This window comes from Ornithorhynchus anatinus, chromosome 16 (genome assembly GCF_004115215.2).
Source record: "Ornithorhynchus anatinus isolate Pmale09 chromosome 16, mOrnAna1.pri.v4, whole genome shotgun sequence".
Lineage (NCBI taxonomy): Eukaryota > Metazoa > Chordata > Mammalia > Monotremata > Ornithorhynchidae > Ornithorhynchus > Ornithorhynchus anatinus.
The window spans coordinates 35610903-35632201 of NC_041743.1; the positions used below are offsets into that span (position 1 = coordinate 35610903).

Sequence of the window (21299 nt, forward strand, 5' to 3'; positions counted from 1 at the left end):
GTAAGAGGACGGGCCTGGGAGTCAAAGGACTTGAATTCTAATTGTGGTCCTGCCATTTGTGCAAGTCACTTCTCTGTACCTCAATTTCCTAATCTGTAAAATGGGGGAAATGCCTGTTCTCCCACCACCTTAGACTGTGAACCCATGTAGTTCAAGGACTGTGTCCGACCTTACTATCTTGTACTTATTTAGTACAGGACTTGGTACATAGTAAGTGCTTAACAAATACTATTATTATTATTATTGCTAATATTATAAATACCTGTTTGGCAGGAGTTTTTTTGGTAGATAATTCCTTTCTAGTATTTGCAAATGACATCAGTGGCTAAATAAACCCTTGAAGATATTGGGTACCTGTTTCTATACTTAGCATTAAGGTAACTTGTTTATCTAGAGTATTGGATTCCAGTGTCAGTTCAAAACTTAACAATGCTGACATCTTGATTTTAAGGTGTGGGCTCTACATTGGGCAGAGAATTAATTGATAGACAATTACTCTCCCCAACTTCAAAGCCTTACTGAAGGCACATCTCCTCCAAGAGGCCTGTCCTGACGAAGCCCTCATATCCTTTTCTTCCATTCTCTTCTCCTTTGACCTGATTTGCTCCCTCAAATCACAACTCCCTCAGCCTCATAGCACCTCTGTACCTATCCGTAATTTATTTATATTAATGTCTCTGTAGACTGTAATCTCATTATGGGCAGGGAATGTGTCTACCAACTGTTATATTATTTTGTACTCTCCTAAGCACTTAATACAGTGCCCTGCATACAGTAAGTGCTCAATAAATATTGACTAACTGATTGAATTATGATCCTCTTACAAGAGGTGAGCAAAAATTGGCCCCAGATGCCAGTCCCAAGGAAACTTCAGACTCTTTACCGTAGAGTAAGATGAAGGCAAATCCTTCGGAATGAAAGTATATGTGGTGCATTTTAAATTGACCAGATTGTTTAGCTATCACATTCCTAAATTTATTGACAATTCATCATGCAAATGCTGAAAGCCAACTTAAGATGACCTTGGTGGTGCAACAGTTGAGAACCTTTAAGAAAATTGGAAAGATTACCTTTTTGGGGGGTTTATCTCCAGTATTTAAAAGGGAGATGAGGGGCTGAAATAGGCAGATCCTGCCCTCAGAATGTGGTAAACTGAATCTGGGTCACATCTTCCCTCTTTCCTCTCCCACCACCCTGCAAACAACCCCTAAGAAGATTCCTGTACTGAGAGCTAGACCCAAGCATTAGGGCAGGATATCTGAGCTTGGTGGTCACCTTTCCATTTTCTAAACTCTTTTTCCAATTGACTTAAGCGCAGTAATTAGTCATCAAATGGGGGTGTACTTAAATGCAGCTCAAGAATTTAAGAGCTTAATTACCCCTTTCTTAGCACTATTATACATGTATTCTCAATTTTTTATTTTGATTACTTTAATTGTAAATATTTTTATGTTTGCCTCTCTTGTTAGAATGTAATCTACTCGAGGGCAGGGAATATGTGACTCTTCTTTTCTGTTCTTTCCAAGCCCTCACATCAAGTAACCGTCCAATAAATGCAGTTACTGCTATTCTTATTACCACTAAAGCTACTGAAGGAAGTCAACAGCTGGTGGGTGCATGTTCAGCTGGTATTCTTCAGTCACATCTTGCTGAATTCAGCTACAGACCTGGATGCAGGCATAAAATAAGCCCCTTCCACTAACCTTCTTGTTGGCAAACATGAACATTTTTAGATGCACATTATTTAAATCTTCCTTATTTGGAGAAAAAGTCTCCACTTTTTTGTACCTTTTTTTGATTTGGTGGTATATAACTAGTAGGCCCAGAGAAACTGTTAAAATTTAGAAGACCCATTAAAAACCTAGACCTTAATGCCAGGTTCAATTCTGATCCAGTTTGGTACTCGTTAGGAAACTGGAGCCAATGTTAGGCCAGGCTGGGATTGAGGAAGGCTGGGCTGAGCTGGGCATTGGCTAAGACTGGGGTCAGTCACTTAGATTTCCGGCCCTTACAGGGCTCTAGAAAATGGCTAGATTTAAAAATCTTGTGCAAAATAGAAATTGAGGGGTAAAGCACAGCAAATGTGCTTTCAAATGCTAATCGTTAGAAAGCCACATACCTTACCCTTTCAGGGAAGACGTAGACTAAGGAGATATATTCCATCTCTGTGGCCTGAAAGTTTCACTTGGGAGTGAAACTTGCTTTGGGACTGGAAGCAAGTGTTTTGTGAGTGAGAAACTGCATTTCGGAAATCCCCCTGACTATTGTTCCATCCTATTGGAGGAGTTTGAGAAGGGGGTAGAGGTGGAGAATCCTTTCCTCACTAAAGGTATGGTTTTGGAGGATACCTAGTCCTAAAAATCACTGGTGACAGGGTCAGGTGAGAACGGTCACCTCTGGAGACGAAATGCCCCCATTCCCCGTCTCCCCCAGCCCCTTATTCTAGCAGCTGGCGTGAGCAGCCCAAGGGGAATATTATGTTTCTTTTGGTAACTCTGCCAAGAACAAGAGGAAATCCTCAATCTGAGCAACTTTTTTGGGGGGTGGGCGTGAGAGGGTGCGGGGAGGCAGGTGAGGGTGATTGGAGGGAGGAGGGAAATGAAACTGTTCTAGAGAAAATTTCTTGAGATGCTTTTCCTGGAAAGCTGTTTCACTGTGAGGAATGATACCCTGGGCTTACAACAAAGGAACAGGTCCTTTCTCGTTTAAATAAGGGGAAATAAACCTGTCCCCTGTGCTTTCCTGAATTATTCTTTCGGAAAACCGGGTTCTCCAGAGGGTATGTTTAAGAGCCACTCCAATGTGTTTGTAGGGGACTCCTGCTCAGGAATAAGTGTTATTAAAAGAGAACAGCTCACTCAACTCATCTCAGCTGTTGTTTGGCCTCATCATAAATCATATCCTGAAAGCTGGTGAGTGGCGTTCTCACAGTCTCCTCAGGAGTAGTAATAGTAACAGCCTTGATTTAGGACCTACCCATTGCTGTGCACTGTACTAGATGCCTGGGCATCATACTAGGTTAGCCCAGGAGGGCCGATATTGTGAGTCCCAGCCAACCCGTGGGCTTTTGAAGCAAAGCCACTCAGGCTAGTTATTCCCAGGCACTCGATTGATCAGTGGCATTTAATGAACACTTACTGTGTGCAGAGCACTGTACTAAGTGCTTGGAAGAATAGAATACAATAGAGTTGGTAGACACATTCCCTGGCCGCAAGAAGCTTAGAGTCTAGGGGGGAGACAGACATTAAAATAATTATGGATAGGTACATATGTGTTGAGGGGGCCAAGAGTGGGGAGCATAAAGGGTATAGTTAATGAAAAAGGGAGAGGAGTAGGGGAAATGAAGCCTTAGCTGGAGAAAGCCTCTTGGTGGAAATGTGATTTTAGTAGGACTTGGAGGGAAAGGAGAGTGCACTTATGTACATATCTGTAATTTATTTATATTAATGTCTGTCTCCCCCTCTAATAATAATAATAATTGTAATATTTGTTAAGCACCTACTATATGCCAAGCCCTGTACTAAGTGCTGGGGTGGATACAAGCAATTCAGCTTGGACATAGTCCCTGTCCCACATGGGGCTCACAGTCTCAATCACCATTTACAGATGAGGTAACTGAGGCCCAGAGAAGTGAAGTGACTTGCCCAAAGTCACATAGCAGACACATGGCAGAGCTGTGATTAGAATTCATGACCTTCTTACCCCCAGGCTCGTGCCCTATCCACTATGCCATGCCTCTTCTCTAGACTTAAGCTGATTTTGGGCAGGGAATGCGTCTATTTATTGTTATATTGTACTTTCCCAAGTACTTAGTACAGTGCTCTGCATACAGTAAGTGCTCAATAAATATTCATTCATTCAATAGTATTTACTGAGTGCTTACTATGTGCAGAACACTGTACTAAGCGCTTGGAATATACAGTTCGGCAACAGAGACAATCCCTGCCCAATGAATATGATTGACTGTCTAATACATTAAATAGCTGCATCCTGCCCACTGCTGCCTTCTTCCTGACCCTTAAAAGCCCTGACCAAATCCAATAAGGTCATTTCCATTATTTTTTCTCAGGTGATTTTTTCCCTCCAAGACAGTGGGTGGTCACTGACTTAGTATCACAGGTAGAACAGGGAGGAGAAGAGATGCCCTAAAGGCAGTTAAGAGGATAACTGCAAGCCCCCAATCAGGCAAGTTGAATCAGGGGGGAGAAGGTTGGGGCGAGTCTTCGGTGGAGTAGGTCAGGCATTTTCAGCCTTTTAAAGGAACTGTATCCGTATGATATCAGAGTTTTAAAAGAAGCCCCCACCCCATCACATCCAATTTACTCCTTTTACCTAGGCTCAACCTCTCTTCCCCCTTCCTTTCCTCCCTCCCCCAGAAACCCCTCCAACAACATCACCCCCACAACACATACACATTCAGAGGAATAGTCGTAGAGCCAAGAGGGAAGCAGCAGTTGCAACCAGTGAGAAGAGAAATTGTTTCTGATGCTACTATTTGCTCCTTTGAGTGTGTCACCAGAGCTGCGGGGGTGCTTCTCACTGTGTTCCCAGAGTTCATGTCTCTGCCAGGATATTGGCAGGAAGAGCCTGCTGCTGATTTTAAGCCTATTTCTACCTCCAATCCCACACCCCCAGAATTCTGGCTTTAACTCCTCCTGAAGTATTCCTAGGGATACTTGTCTAATTGTGACTGTGGGCAAGTCACTTCACTTCTCTGTGCCTCAGTTACCTCATCTGTAAAATGGGGATTAACTGTGAGCCTCATGTGGGACAACCTGATTACCCTGTATCTCCCCCAGTGCTTAGAACAGTGCTCAGCACATAGTAAGCGCTTAACAAATACCAACATTATTATTAATTGGTTGAAAACCTCTGATGTAGGTGATGAATTCAGTGTGGTTTAATCCTTAGTGGTCCTTTTTTTTCCAGGCAACCTTAGATCAGGGCCTCATCATGGAGTTAGGATTGAGGGAAGGCCATTGGGCCAACCTGCAGTTCAATCAAGTTTATTCATTTCTGATTTCTCAAGGTTGAGGCCAACTAGTTTTCTAGATTGGTACGTACTCGGCTCTGAAGGCCTGGTAGATACAGTCCATGTCATCTTAGCGGTTGGTTAGGGAAACCAGATTCTGGGAACATTTAGTTAGGTCATACCCCCTTATTGTTGGGCTTTATCTTCAAGAAAGCTTAAAAAGCAAGTTATACAAAAAAAATCAATCTCACTCTTCCTCTGCTTTTTCTTACTCTCCATCTTTCTCCTTTCAGCTGGTCGGTGGAGTCTTTGAGTCATACTTTTGGTTGTCTTAATGAGTCTATAAATCGTTGCTACTTATTGAGTGCTTACTGTGTGCAGATCCTTGCACTGAGTGCTCGGGAGAGTACCACAGAGTTGGTAGACACATTTGTCCTAACATCAACAAACACACTGTAAGGAGGAGAGACAAATTTGAGGCTCTGAAGATGGCATGAGGGTAGGTGCACTTGGCAACTGTGGGTGTGTCATTTTTAACAGAGGCTAAAAATGCCATGAACTTACTTAAGAGGACAGCCATGCCCAGGGGTAGTTTGAAGTAATTTTTGAGGAATCATGTGGCATTTGGATGCCGAATCTCTGAGATTCCTTCACAGCACAAAAGTCTCTTTGGGACCTGAAAGGGAAAGAGTGACAGAGTTTTGGGAACCTTGGCTGCCCCTTACGTCTTGGCCAATTGCTATAGATAGCAGAGGAGGCTAAGAACTGATTCTAGCCAGAAGGATTGGGAAGGTGTGGGCCGGCTGTGGGGAGTGCTGCTGGAGTGTATGGAAGGGAAGGTTAGAGTGGTTGGAAAACTAGGTCTGCACCTGGTACTGGCCCTAGATTTTGGTTTCTGACTAACCAGGAGGGCCAAGGATGGTTTCCCAAGGGCATGTTTTCTTTTTTTCCTATAGGTGTAGTTGTCTCAGTGAATTCTGGGGATTTGAAGCTCTGTGGACCTCCCAGCCACAGGAGCAGTGCACAGCCCAGGTGGCTGCCTGGATTCAGCTTTGTGCTGGCCCAGATGGACCTGCTTACTTGGGACCTGGGGCTGGGTCCACTCCATGCAGAACCTAGGTCAGGTTCTGGGTCTAGCCCATGTTGGAACCAAAGGGAACAGGTGCAACCATCAGGGCTCCTCCCATTTGACCTGGAGCATCTGCTTCTGCCTCTTGACTCATGCGCCCTTTCCTGACATGGCTGAAGGTGTTTTTAGCCCCACAGAGGTGTTGATGGAGGTCACGTGAGCAGGAGACTGGCCACAGGGGAGCCGTTCAAGGAGAAGTGGGCTTTTCCACCCAATGGTTAAGAGGGACTCCAGTGGCAGCCAGTGTGTTTCTTAGCCCTCTGCAGGGAAGTGTGGCCTTGGGACAGAAACTCATTCCACATGATCGTTTTTCGTTATTGCCGTTCCCTTCCCATCCCCCAGAGAATCGGGGCGGCTCGGGGCCTCTTGACCACAAGGGTAACCAACCGGACAAAGCTTATGGTCCCCTCTGACCCTCGGTTGACCTTTTTGGAACCTGAAGAGACATCCTCTCTGTCATTGGGTATGTCGGAGGCTTCTGTTTTTCTGTAATAATGAGTATAATTGAGAAGTGTTCAACATTTACCTTGAGTGGCCTTTTTGAGGTTATACCCCTGGAGAAGGAGCGTTTGTGCCTCTTCAGGGAAGAGTGTGTGTTGTTAAATAGAGCAGTGATTAAGTAAGAGGTCATTGGAAGTGGTGATGAGGTGCAGGGAGTAGAAAGAAGAGGTGAAGAGAGAGGTTCAGCCATCGTGATTGTCAGAGCGTGATGGTAGATGGAAAGCAACAGGATTAGTAAAAACCCAGGAGACAGCTGGGTTGGGTCATGATTTTTAAGCAAAGTGCTTTCCTAATTTTGGAGGTCTTCAAAGCTTCTGTGACTGATTTCCTCCCCCAGAACATTCCTTCTCAGACAGGTTGTCTATTTATTTGCTTTTAAAAAAAATTGGTAGGAATTGGAGGTGAAAACAAAGGGGAAACTCTAGATTTGCCCCCAAGATTAATCTCCACTACATCGGATACTCATTTGTTGAAGAGACTTAAAGAGGCAAAAAACTTGCTCTCTGTGTGTGTGTGTGTGTGTCCTTGTATGTATGCGTGTTGTGGTGTTTTTGTTTAAAGTAGGTCATGTGCCCAGGAATGCAGTCAAATTATAATGGTGACTAAGTGCCGGAAAGCACAGAAGAGGGAGGAGAGAAGGGGAACAAGGAGAGAAAAAATGAGCCCGGGGCGAGAGGAGGAGGAGGGCTGGGAAAATGGAAATATGGGCAGGCCCCGAGGGCAGGTTAAAGATTCCTGCGTGCATTAACAGCTATGTGAGATGTTTATTTACAGGGGACTAATCATTTTTTTTTGTCTGGGCTCCCTGGTTTTACACCAATAACTGTGCTCGGGAAATGGACTGGAGGGCATTTCAGGGATGGGAGCGAGGGGAGTTATTGAATTCCGAGGGGCACCTGCTCTTGTCTTTTCAGATTCTTTTCTTCCTCTGCTCCCCCCACCCCCCCTCCATCCTTTGTCACGGGAAGTGACAGGTCACACAGACATACACAGAGGGATGCTTGCTTTTGGGAAAAGACGATTTTGATCGTTTCCTCTGATTGTGATGGAGAGGAAATCACTGAAATACATTTAAGAGTGTTTTGAGAATATGTAGCGATCAGAAAGGGAAACCTAAGCTTCCTAGTGGTGTTAGACAAGAGACTGAACAACAGGTACCAAATGTAATATCAAATAAGGTTAAATATAAAGAAGCATTAAATCAGTATTTATATTTTGGATGTATTTAAAAAATTCCTCAACTATTATTATTATTTATCATGGATGTCTCTGTTTTTCTTGTTCTATTCTGTATAAGGCGAATGGATTTGCAGTAGCTTTCCTTGTCTTGGGCATCTATGGGAGTAACCTGACCTTTGAAAAGTGTCAGTAAAATGGCAGCTTCCACCAAAGGCATGAGCACCATGTGGGGTGGTTAGAGCTAGTGGGAGTGACAGCTGTTGCTAAAATTCATGTCTTTTGTCTAATTCAGAAAATCCGTTGAGCTTGTTTAACGATTAGTTTGCAATTTAAAATTTCATTCCCACCCATTCCTTCAACTTTTACCTCTTGTTTCAGGTCCAGTAATTGCTCTTTTTTTATAGAGGATGTATCCAATGAGTATTGCTAGGTAACTCTTGGGTTTTAGAGGTCAGTATAGAAGTTTGGTGTACCTGTTTTATCATTTCTCTTGGCCTCCCCTGCAGAGTTTCCCCTCATCACTCTAGCCTGTAAACTCATTGTGGGCAGGGAACTTGTCTATCAACTTTGTTATCTTGTACTTTCCCAAGTGTTTAGTATAGTGCTCTGCACACGGTAAGCGCTTAATAAATATAATTGATTGATCACATGTGTCATTTCTCATTCTTGAACTTGCTGCAGGTATTTATCAGGTATATTGATATTTCTGGCGATGAGGTGTTCAGAATTGAATTCAGTTATGGTTAAAGGATACACCACGTACTCTGCAAGCCCATTTTCCTTTTCTTTCATTTTCCTTCAGCTCCCTGTTCCCATCTTCCATACTAGCCCTGACCTCAACAGCATCGTTTCTCAGAACAGGGTTTATGCAAACAGTATAATGATCACTCGGTGGAAAAGACCCAAAAGTTAGTGGAAAACTCACATAAACATTCTAATCTAAAGAAAATTACCCAGTCAGATGATTGCTGATTGAAGGCTCAGCAGGGAATGTAACCCAGCCTACTTGGTTCCCTTTCTAACCAGTGTTCTCTCCACTAAGTCACAATTCTTGACTTCCAAGATTCCCTGATGTGTAAAAGTTGTGGACATTGGCATCATGCTTGAGAAAAAAGCCCAGATGATTTGTGTATCCTTAGGAAGAGATTCTTTGTTTCCCAGCTATAAATTGTGGATTTCCAAACCAGCCCCAGATAATGAGCCCTCCCAAGTCCTGATCACCTGTTGACTGCTAGATGGATTGTAGCAGAAATCGATATGTCTAAGTCCTGTGGGTCACCCTGGGCATTTTCTGGAAACCCAAAGGACCTTTCATGTCATATCCCTGCAACAGAAGAGTGAGAGTGAGGTCCTACCATCTGTAGCAATCATTTAGTCCCCAATTTCTCCCTCCGGCCTCCTTTCCCTGCAGCTCAGAATTGACTGCTCCCTGGCCTAAGAAATACCATAGCATCTCAGGCCTAGGGTCATAAACTGTCCTACTTTTAGTCACTGTTAATGATTTAAGGAAAGAAAAGAGTTGATCCAAGTTGAGTTGATCCTGTCTGCTCTTTTTCCTTTTGTTCTTGAACGTGTTTCCATCCTGTAGACGACTCTATGGTCCAGGTTGCGTGGTGAGGTCTTGCTGGCGATCTAGGTGCTCCCTTGTGCACTCGTGGGGACTCATGCCATCTGTTTCCTTTTATTTTGCAGAGTAACTAACATCCCAGTGAAGGAAAGAGTGAAGGTATCTCAGAACTGGAGGCGGGGCCGCTGCCGGAGGGAGATACTGCTCAGATGGAAACGCAAGCAAGTGACTCATTTTCTTTAGCAGAACTGTCCGGGCAACCTGCATTTTATCTCAGTGATGGTTGGGGAGGGTTGAAGGTGCGTGGAGTGATTTGGGAGAGAAAGAAAGGTCCTGGCTAGAAGGACTTTCTGTTACCAAATTTGGATGCCTTTTAGGTACTTGCAGGGGTCATATAAGAAGGATAAGGTTCAATCCCTACCCAAGGGGAGCTCGCAGACTAATGGGAGAAGTCAAACGCTGAATATATAATAGTGAAAGTTCTACTGGAGTCCCTCGCAGTGAGTTCCTTACAGTCTTTTTGGCTGGAAGAGCATCAGGCAACAACCAACAGCCAAGTACACCCAAGTTCTCCTTTAATGCAGGGACCACATTCAATCAGTCAGTAAATCAATGGTATTTATTGAGTGTCTTTTGTGTGCAGAGAAATATACTAAGCACTTGGGTGAAAAGAAAAATGCAGCAGTTGGTCAACACGATCATTTGCCACAAGGAGCCAGAGGGAGAGACAGTATTGCGCTATATACATATTGAAAATATTGTGTTTTTGCAAAATCCTCTTGTAAAAAAAAGTCATGCTACAGTATTCAACATTTTGTATGCCATACACATTTCCCCAAACCCTTTTTCCTGACATTGCCGCATACTATAATCACCTAGGCTCACGTTGCCTAACTAAGTTTCCTTAAAAGTGTTCTAGTCAAAATGCATAGTCAAAGCGAACATTCTGGTACAACTGAGTGTAGTTGGATGTCACTGTTAGGTTGTCAATCTGTAGGATTTCTACCCTGCCTGCCATCCCTATCCCAGCTTTCTGTATTAAAAAGGAACATAAGAGGGTTTTGACCTGTCCCTTGCAATCACCTAAATGCATCTTGGAGAAGTTAGGAGGAAAGCCTCTTCTGAGAGTATGGCTGTTGATCCTTCCCAGGCTAGAAGGCAGCATTTTCAGAGATTGCATTTCACAGGGGGTGAGCTACTGCTCAACCACATACCACTGTTACCTGCCCTGGGCCCAAAGCTCCTTGTGGGCAGAGGTCATGTCTACCCAGTCTGTGGTATTGTAATCTCCCAAGTGCTTAACAGTGCCTTGCACACAAGCATTCAATAAATACCACTGATTAATTGACACCGGGAACCATACGACTCCATGCAGATACCCAGCTTTGTGTACCTGTGACCAAGAAGAATGTGTTAGTTCTGGAAGATGGATGTGTGCAGACAGCAACTTTTGGGTTCAGGAACCCTCCTGTCCTTTTGCATGTACCTACATTCTCTGGCCGCAATGACCTGATCTGTGCCTTTGTGGAATGGCTGGGTTAACGGTACAGAGCAATCTCTCTAAGGAGGAATGAGCTGCTGCGAAATAAATAGATTTTGAAGCAGAGGAGCTCTCCCCCAACCCATTAGTCCTTTCTTTTAGTAAACCAGAAGGCAAAGATAACTCTCTGCACCAGAGTTCCTGTCTGTTCAGCACTGAGATAATAATAATAATAATGTTGGTATTTGATCAAACTTGAGTCATGAACTGAACAGTTTTTCCTCTTCTCCTTGGCCCTGCATTATCCCCACTATTTGACTTGTCCAGGTCAGCCTTTGTAAATAAAAACAACAGGCTTACCAGCCTACCTTTCTCCCAAACTCTTTACCATCACTTATTCTCAAGGCTGGTCAAAACCTTCTCTGTCATTGTCATTTGTTTATTGAGCATCCATCTTCTACAGAGCCCTGGAGTAAGCGTTTGGGAAGTTACAAAGACATGAATTAGACATCGTTTCTGACCTCAAGGGGCTCATAATGTAACAGGTGTGAGAGAGGGGACACACAGGGAAAAGTATGAATAATTTGAAGATTCAATTATCAGAAATTAAAAATCATAAGAACAAGAAATAAATGCAGTCAGGATCTCCCCTGGATGCTCGGTGAACGCTTTCAAATTTGAGTCCCCTGAGTATTTAACCATTTTTTGAGGATTCTTTTTTATTTTTTTCTCCACCCTTCCAAAGGTTTCTGACAGCATGAGTGCCTTTTCGCCCTGGGTTTCAGATGGCGTGACAAGCTGTGATGGCAGTCACTCAGTGATAGAGTAGTACTGAGGCCTCAGCTGCCCAATATCAACCTGCCCCTCTTGGACTCCCAACATCTTTTCTATTCTTCTAGCTATCCAAATATGTAATTTACACGACAAGCTACAAAGCTACATGATGTAGTATTCATCATGTGTGCAGATCGTATGTCTTTACCCACATCATCGTCGTCTTCATCAGTGGTATTTATTGAGCGCTTACTATGTGCAGAGCTTGGGAGAATACTGTACAGCTGAGTTCACATCTATTCTAGTAGTACACGGTAGTAAAAACCTTCAGGAGCACAAACTCAGTTAATACAAAATCCAAACTGCATTTAATGGTCCGGTAAGTCGATTTACATTAAGCGCAACAGCTGTTTCATGCCAAATTTGTGTATTATGAACTTTATTCATGTTCCCATGGTCTTTGTATTAATGAATAGGTGGCATTTTTTACTTCTAGGTGCCACCACAGAAAGAAAAGGAGTATCCTCTTTGTGTGCTCTTTTGTTAGCAGGCTCATCGCTTCAGCGGCTTTGCCTCAGGGATTTTTGTTACCTGGGACCTTGAAGTCCGAATGCTTTCAAACTCACCAGTGTCACTTTGGGAACATATTTTTCTGCTGAAATTATCAGGGGTTGATATTTGGATCAGAATTTGGTATGAGGAAAGGGAATAATTCTCATCTGCTATGGACTTTGCCTTATTCCACATCCCCTTAACGAGCAGTGGGCCAGGTCAACCTTTAATTTCTGACTCTTCTTTTTGACAGAACCATGGACGGCATCTAACTATACAATAATAATAATAATAACTGTGGCATTTGTTAGAGCTCACTATGTGTCAAACACTGTACTAAGCTCTGGGAGAGATACAAGATAATCAGGTTCCATCTTGGGCTCATAGTCTAAGTGGGAGGGAGAACAGATCTTGAATCTCCATTTTACAGATGAGGAAATTGAGGCAAAGAGAAGTTAAGTGACTTGGCCAAGGCCACAGAGCAGGCATGTGGCGGATCTGGGTTTAGAACCCAGGTCCTCTGATTTCCAGGCCCGGGTCCTTTCCACTAGGCCATGCTGCTTCTATTTGTGGATTTCTCTTATCACCATCTTTTGAGAGCTGAATATTTCCCTGTAGACTCTGGACTGTAGCAGATCGCTGGGGACCTGTCTTTTCCCATTATCACACTTGACTACAGAAATGTAGATATCCATATAACAGATCGTGTATCTTATCAGCACATTAGCATCCTTTCTTAAATAGGTTTATTCCTTCTGGTGATAAATAGCTACTTTCTTCCATCGGAAAAAGGGGTTGGAGGAGCTTCCTTGTGTGTCCTGGGGTTCGAAGGAGTTGTCCAGAGTCTCAATTTCTCTTTACTCCATCTCACCCTCATGACTTAGTGAGGAAGTGGGTGGTGGTGGGACCAAAGGTTTCAGTGAAGGGCCAGAATTCTAAGCCACAAGGAATATAGAATGACAAGGAAATAGTTACCTCACTTCGTTCCTTCCTGGAACATTTCTCAACAAGTAATTAATTTTATTCCTTTTTCCTATGCCCTCCATTCTACCACCCCACCAAGAAGCCAGACCAACATGGTTCAGATGAAGCTCTAAAAAAAATCCCACACATTGGGCCTTCCAAGTCTTTCCTTGCTGTTCAGAAAGTGCTTTCTTCCATTTCTGGAGGGCCCTTGCTCCTTGCACAATGTTCTAATTCTAAAAATGGCTGCTCTGATAGGGCTTATATGTCCCCCAGCCATTCCCAGCATAAATGAAGGGAGAGAGGAATGAGCAAGCTCTCAGCTCCGGTTTTAACAGACAAGTCTAGTGCCTTGGATGGGCCAGGACTGGGAGGTTGGGAAGTGGGGACTTTTGGGAATAGAGGTGAGCCAGAAGGTGGAGGAGGGGATAGGGATATCCCACAGGGATGAATCAGGAGGGGAAGGTCATTCCTATTCTTCGCTCTTGATTAGAGGGTGGCTCTCTCCACACTTTAAACTTGGCCTAGTGAATAGAGCACAGGCCTGAGTGACAGAAGGACCCGGGTTCTAATCCCAGTTCCACCACACGTCTGCTCTGTGGCCCTAGGCAAGTCACTTCACTTTGCTGAGCCTCGGTTACCTCATCTGTAAAATGGGGATTAAGACAGGAACTGTGTCCAACATGATTAGCTTGTATCTACCCTAGTGCTTAGAACAGTGCTTGGTGCATAGGAAGTGCTCAACAAATACCATCATCATAAACAGGTTGGATCAGCCTGAGCTAGGTAATTATTTGTACTTGGCAAACTTTCAAGGCAAAAATAATGAGTGTTTGACCTCTTTTCTCCACTTTGCTTTTGCGAAAGGAAAGGAAAATAAGTGGAAAGTCAGGTTCATTGGGGACACATGGGACCACATTAGTGGGGTCCATTATGGTGATATCATAAGAACGAATTATTTGGGAAACCACTGGATAGTATCTTAAAGACTAAGCAGGAGATAGAAAAAATGTTTGAAATGCCAAAGTTGAATGGTCCAGTCACTGAATGGTAAATCAGAATGCCAAGACTTGACAACATCAATCATTGAACATCAGACCCAATCTTTCCTTTTATATGATTGTTTTCTTTTGGTGCCCAATTTTGTTAGCAATCGAACTTCAGTTTTTTGATCTCATTGGCATCATTTTGAAGTCATGGACCTATAGATGCTTGACTGTTTGTTACTTAATTTTTGACTTATCAGTCACAGGGAAATCCCTGATTTAAGCTTTTGTTCCCCTGAAGTGTTTGATGGTGAAAGGTTATCCTAGCCTGCTCAGGAACTGTATTTGATTATTTTTTTCCTCAGAGCTTTACGAAACTCTTTCTTTTCTTCCCGTCACCGTAGTCTCATGCCCTGGATGCAGCTGGATGGTGACTCGCTGTACATCTCCCAGGCAGAAGACATCCGGACCTATAAACTCTGTCCAGATGGCTCCAGCCTGCACCGACGTCCCCTGGCCATTTTTTCCAGCCACCAAGAGGATGTGTGTCGCTTTGTACTTGCTAACTCGCATATTGTCAGCGGAGGAGGGTAAGCCCCCAGCTTGGACCCTTCGGTCAGGATGGCAGCAGTTGGAAAGGGTGGCCCATCCCAATGCTAAAGAGCCTTTACCTACCACTCATCTTTGTTTTTGTTTTTTATGGTATTTGTTAAGCGCTTACTATGTGCCAGGCACTGTTGTAAGTGCTGGGGTAGATACACGGTAGTCAGGTTGGACACAGTCCATGTTCCATGTGAGGCTCAGTCCTAATCCCCATTTTACAGATGAGGTAACTCGGGCACAGAGAAGTTGTGACTTGCCCAGGGTTTTACACAGCAGACAAGTGGCAGAGCCAGGAATAGAACCCAGGTCCTACTGACCCCTAGGTCTGTTCGCTATCGACTAGACCACACTGATACTTTGGTGGTGGGGTATCTTTGGCTTGGGCTCAAAGAAGGGAACCAAAGAAAGAGAAAAAAGCCTGCTGTTGTTGGTAATAGGTCATTTCCAGAGCATCTGCCACAAAGCGACTGCTAGTAGAGGAAAGGGGAAAACTTAGGGTGACAAGAAGATCAAAGGTACTATAGTATAGGTTTAGTATCAGGGGTCTTATTGGAGGAAATCTCTTGTAGCTCCCTACCGTGTTTGTCATTAGCTGTCTGGAGGGTGCCAGAACTAGTTGGCAGTCAGGAACTAGCCAGTTGGAAACTTGGGTGCAAAAATGGAAGGGTGAAGAAATGAGCCAAGAGCTGTTCTTCTTCCACTGAGGCTGTGGTTCTGGGGCATTTTCCTGTCCCTCTCCCTTCCCCATTTGCTTTCTGATCTACCTCCCTCACTGGGTGATACAGAAGTAGAGAGAGAAGGGATGGCTTCTGGTCCCCAGCCGTGGACTAAGGGAAATCCTTTAAGGGCAAGCTCCCGCTGTACCTCCTTTGCTGGTTGCTGTACTTGCTTCTATGGGACTCCTTGAGTTATCCCATGGCTGATCAGCCAGGGGCTCTGTATAGAGTAGATGTCACTGCAACGACTCCAAATGACAACAGACCAGGGACCCACCCCCTTGGACTTACCCAGAAGCTTGAGGGTGTGGGTAGGTTGTGAATCTAGAAGCAGACTTTCTCCTCTTTCTCTCCTCCCCACAAGCCTCTATGGCAGTTTCAGGAAGTGGGTGAGGGGTATCAGGATGATAAGAGGAAGATGGTGCATTTCAGGGCAAGGGGATACTCATGGAGGGGAGTACAAACCTGGCAGCTTTGCCCCAGAGCAGAATTGGAATGATCTGTCCCTGCTGTAACTAGGCTTTCCTACTTCAGAGGGAGATAATTGTCTTCCTTGAAGATTCCCAATTCTCTCTTGCAGAGATGGAAAGATTGGCCTTCATAAGCTGAATGGCTCCTTCAGCATCAAATTCTCTGCTCATGAGCAGGAAGTGAACTGTGTGGACTGTCAAGGCGCTGTCATCGTGAGTGGCTCCCGGGACAGAACAGCAAAGGTGAGTTGGGAATCTCTCCCACGTGAATCTGTTAGACACAGGCCCTGACCCACAGAGGGCTTACAATCTAGAGGGTTGGGGAGAGGAAAAGACCAATAAGATTCACAGTACATCCCTGCTGGGAGGAAATACCCTTTGGGCTCCTCATCACTCTGGGGCCCATCCTTGGTCCAAACAATTATAACTTCACCAACACTTTAAATGCCTCTCCTTCTTCACCTGCCCCCAAGGAGGTGAGGTTAGGAGTCATGATGGCAGGTGGCAAGATGAAGGCGGTGGAAGGGCTCCAGCCTGTGGAGCCCTCCTAGCTGCTCAGTCCCCCGGGAGAGGCGGGGGGCACAGTCTGTTCTCCTCTTTCACCCACCCTCCTCTCCTGGAAGGTGGGTGGAAGGGGACCTTGAGCATTAGACTTGGCTTGGCCTGTGGGGAACACAATAAAGAGCTTGCTTATATGTCTCCAGCACGCTGCTCACCATGCCAGCCCATGTCGCTGCCAACTGGCCCATGAGAGGAGCCGACAGTGCCTGGGAAACTAGCCACTCATTTGAAATGTGGCGTGAACTTAAAAACAGAGGGCCTGGCCAGATTTTCCTCCAAATGCTGAGTTTCCTCAAGTTTGTGGGTTTAGTTCTGACCCCAACATATTATTTTAAAAATCTTCCCGCTTACACTCGCTCTTTTGGGTAGATTCATTTTTTACCTTTGGGCTTATGAAGAGGTTATGTGGGTGATCTTATTTTGAACAATTTATCCCTGGTGTGAGGCGTTCAGTAAGTGGGACAGAGGCTTTTAAAGATGCCTGTTATTTATTTCTCAATTGCCAAGGTACCCCGCAAACCCTCAGGCAATGAATCAGGTCCAAACGACTAGGTTTAGTCAGTGAAGTTATGAGGTGGCTTAGTATTTCAGCGTAATTCTTCCTGGTGGCATCCAAACCAATGAGCTGTTTGGAGTCCTAAATTTGATTTATAAGTTTTTTTTTTTTTTCTTTTCCTCTCCTGTCACCACCAGTTCCACCCAGGAGCTTTAGACCCTGTTACATTGTGGCTGCGTCTTTGCCGGTCATTAGTCATTACGAATCCACCTTGGGAGTTTTGCTGTCAGTTCTATGGGTGGTGCAGGAGGTAGGATAGGATCTCTCTTGTGTCTGTCCCATAGCTGTGTCGGCTCCATGGTGCTAACAGGAGTGAAATACATGTTTATGTCAGCAAGTTGGAGTCCAAGACACACAGGGTGCAGGTCCTTAGTGTTAGAACCTGCCATTTTAACTTGGGAACTTTTTCTGACTCAACACATTCCCATCTTGGTATATATTGGCCACTATCCTCAAATGAGGAGGGCACAAGTGGGCATCTCTTGTCAGGAAAATTTGCTTCTTTTTTGCTAGAAGCAGCCTGCAGATTAACACCAACCCCAAACCCCAGGACACTATATATTGGCCACTATCCTCAAATGAGGAGGGCACAAGTGGGCATCTCTTGTCAGGAAAATTTGCTGCTTTTTTGCTAGAAGCAGCCTGCAGATTAACACCAACCCCAAACCCCAGGACACTATAAGAAAATGAAAACCGTGTCACTACGTCTCCCTCCCCACCCACCCAATTCTAGTACCCCCCATGCTCACAGCCATTAGTTGCACCATAGAATGGTTAATGGTCTAAACTTAAGTTGTGAAAGGGTCAAAACAGAACAAAAAAATTGTCTTCAAGGCTTCTGAGATGAACACTGTAAGAAGTTTCTTCTTCCCAAGGTTTAGACTTGTTGCTCAGTAGTGTTGGGAATCCACACGTCACACTGCCCCACTTGTTGAGGTACTGGATGGAAGCAGCTTTCAGGCTTTTGTGTGTACATTAAAGTCACTTAACTCCTGTGTTCTTCAAGGAGTAAACTCAGAAGTCTGACGATGTTGGCCTGAGGATTACTCTCTCCTGGTTGAAAGTATAGGTGATGTTCAAGTGCCCTCCTGTGCTAGTGAACCATCCCAAAGGTCATGTGCCTCCTGGATGTTGTGCAGTAGTGTTGCTCCGGGATGTAGTGACTGACCCTGATTTCGATGGTGGGAGCTGGGCCTTGCGGGTTGATTGGTGCAGTCAGGAACATGAAGGGGACATGAGTATTTAGAGTTGTGTTTGAATTATACTGTCCCCCAAGCCACGCCTATGGTGACCCGGCCAAAATCAAATAGCCAAATCAAGCAGATTTGGGAGTCTGCTTGAAACATGAGCCCTCAGGTCCCTCCTGCTAGCTTGAGGGAGTATCTGGCCCAATGCTGCTATGTCAGCCATTTCCAGCTCTTGTCTCTCCAGGAACTGGGTGAATGTTGGTCTGAAAGGAAAGAGAGGAGAGATGAGTATTTTTTTCCCCCCTCCCCCTAACTCTTAGAGGGCTCTATCATCCCCCACTACTTGATAGAAACACTTTCTACTCTATACTTTTTTCCACTGTCCATTGTAGGATGGAAATCTCATATGGCCCAGATGCAAGGGAGACACTCCAAGGTCAAAGAATATTTCATTTATATTCTTTTATCTGAGGTTCCCTCCTTGAGTTGGAATTACATTTGACTTCCCTGATAGAGTCAGGGTGATGGACGGCACCTTGAGAGGTCACTTGGGTCTTTTGATCACTCCCAGCCTGGTGCCTAAGAGCAACCCTGTTGGTTGCGTTTTCTTTTTTCTGTTCACTACAGTCTTGTTTTCTTTTGAAAGAGAGAGAGAGAATGAGAGAGAGAGTGACTGTGTGTGGGTGTAATTTCTGAGGGGTGGAGAGAAAGCCCTCTTAATGGAGAGCTCTAAATGCACTGGATGCTAGAGGGCTCTGGTGAGTGTTGATTAGAGTTAAGCTCGGAGTAGCTGCTAATGTACATTCCTGACTGATAGGGACCAGATAGGTCCTCCAAGCAATATTTTTAACCTGTAGGAGATATGGAAGCTTAAAAGAGTTAAGCTTTTCTGCTGCTTTTGGTGACACTAGGTGCTAAATTCCCTGCTGACATGAATAGCATGCAATCCTGGGCATTAACAACAAACAAACAACAAACACAACTACCTTCCCAGCTTTGAAGTGTCTCTCTTTTTCTTTCTCTCTTTCTGTGTGTGTGTGTGTGTGTGTGTGTGCTCACGTGTGGGTCCTCCAACCTCTCTCCCTCCCCTTCGTAAAATGTAGGATAGGGAGAGAAGTTGAAATCCTCTTTGGGTAGGTTGCTTAGAAATGTCGAGTGTATCTGCCAATACATCTGCAGTAGAAACTGGAGTTCAGATTAGATCTGTGTAATTAAGTGATCAAGACTGACCAAGTCTCTGAAATTATGACCGCAGCTGATCTTGGAGAGCAGGTAGAAGGGCTATAACAAGCCGGGTTGTACCTTGCTACAGAGAATGGGAGGCAAGGATTAAGAGTGTGGCAGCTAGGAACTCTCAGAAGACAACTACTGTGCTACGAGGAAGTCGGTTGGGAAAGGTGTCAATCTGAAAAATGTGGCCTTCCCCTTTCTAGTCAATCCCCTTCCCCTTCTACTTCTAACTCTATCCTTCTGGCTGAGCTCTGAGTTCTGGAGCAAAAAAAGACAAGCTTTTTATAAACTTAGCTAAAGATTTTTCCCCCTCGCTCCTGGCCGTGCTAGTGAGACCCCCTCTTACCCTCTCTTATATTTCTAGGTTTGGTCTCTATCCTCCAGCACCCTGGGACAGTGCTTACACACCATTCAGACGGAAGACCGAGTCTGGTCCATTGCCATTAGCCCACTACTCAGGTAAAGAGAAGATATTTGGAAGAAACAGTTTTAACACCCTCTGGTTATGTTTTGATTTGACCTTGGGGTGGGCAGGCTGGGGAAGATTTTGTACTTCTCTGCAAGGCTGGCTTTAACTGCTCTTCTTTCCACAATTTATTTTAATGTCTATCTCCCCTGGTAGAATGTAAATTCGTTGTGGGCAGAGATCGTGTCTACCAACTTCATTGTACTGTACTTTCCCAAATACTTAGTACAGTGGTCTGCACACAGCAATCACTTGATAAATATCACTGATAGATTCCTTTGAGAGTTTGACAATTCTTCTGCACACAACGGGGATGGCAAGCTTTCAAAACTGATTTATCAAACTCTGATATGATGGGTAGATGGAGCATCTTTCTGCTCGTTGCCCCTCCTGACTCTACATTCTTTGGTTGAATAATTTCCACCGATGCCTGTGGTATCTGACAGACTATCGCTTATGCCCTTAAGTGCCCTCTTCCCCCACCCCTAGAACCCATCACCCACCTCGTTGTTCAGGAAGGGGGTGAAGAAGCCAATCTTCCCAAGAGATATCTCAGGGGAAATAGAGATACCGTTGTTAAGATGTCCTCAAAGACCCTTCCTCTCTTGGAGCTTTACCGGGAATCTCTTACAGAATCGTAGGTATTAATTCCGTATCTTGGTTACACATCCCTGGGAGACGTGTTCCTTTTAGTCTTGAAGCCAGGATCCCCTACTGGATCATCGATGGGGAATTGAATCGAGAGAATGTGAGATGCTAAGCCCCGCCTCACCCCCACCCCGGCCCTCTCGCCACCCCACGGGCCATCTTCCCCCAAACCTGTTTACTTTTCCTGGAAAAATAATTGAAACTGTGCCTCAGTGGCCCCTGGCGGCAGAGGTGGGTAGTTGGATAAGCAGCTTAGAGGCTTACAACCTTACGTTCATATGAAAGCTGAAGGCTTTAGAAGCTTCTCTGGCCATCCGTTTTTCCTCTCGGAGTGAAAGGGTAGGTGTGCGTGCCTGAGCCGACAGAGGTGGGAGCCTGGATTCCCGGTGAATTTTTCCACTTCCAGGTTGTCATCGAGCAGGCAGGTTTTCGTTGCTCAGCAGAAGAGTGTCTGTTGTGTCACTCCTCCACCTCTTAGACCCACAGAGTTTCTTTGGCCAGGGCAGGGTCTCTGCTTCCCCTCTCTTTAGCAGTGTGTGGACATAGTCACCCATGTTCTCTGTCACAGTATTTACCTAGCATCCTTTTCCCCCTGCCGGGTGATAAATAGAAAGGCTGCAGAGCTTCTATGCGTGCAAGGCTGGGTTAGAGTCAGTCATTCGTCTTAAGAGAGACTTGGAGTTCGACTCCTTGCCTCCTCTCCCTCACCTCATAGAGCCTGAGTCCCTCTTCTCTCATCGCCCCCCTCCCGCCCCCAAT

The 21299-nt window shown here is 44.9% G+C and overlaps 1 protein-coding gene across 1 annotated transcript in view; it reads left to right on the forward strand.

Annotated features, from left to right (window-relative positions):
• Nucleotides 1–21299, forward strand: part of FBXW4 (F-box and WD repeat domain containing 4) — a 106486-nt gene that overhangs the window by 8332 nt on the left and 76855 nt on the right. Inside the window, exons 2-5 of the mRNA XM_029081290.1 lie at nucleotides 9474–9569; nucleotides 14508–14693; nucleotides 16003–16135; nucleotides 19791–19885. Of these exons, the coding sequence (XP_028937123.1) occupies nucleotides 9474–9569; nucleotides 14508–14693; nucleotides 16003–16135; nucleotides 19791–19885 (510 nt within the window). The remainder of the gene's footprint in view (nucleotides 1–9473; nucleotides 9570–14507; nucleotides 14694–16002; nucleotides 16136–19790; nucleotides 19886–21299) is intronic.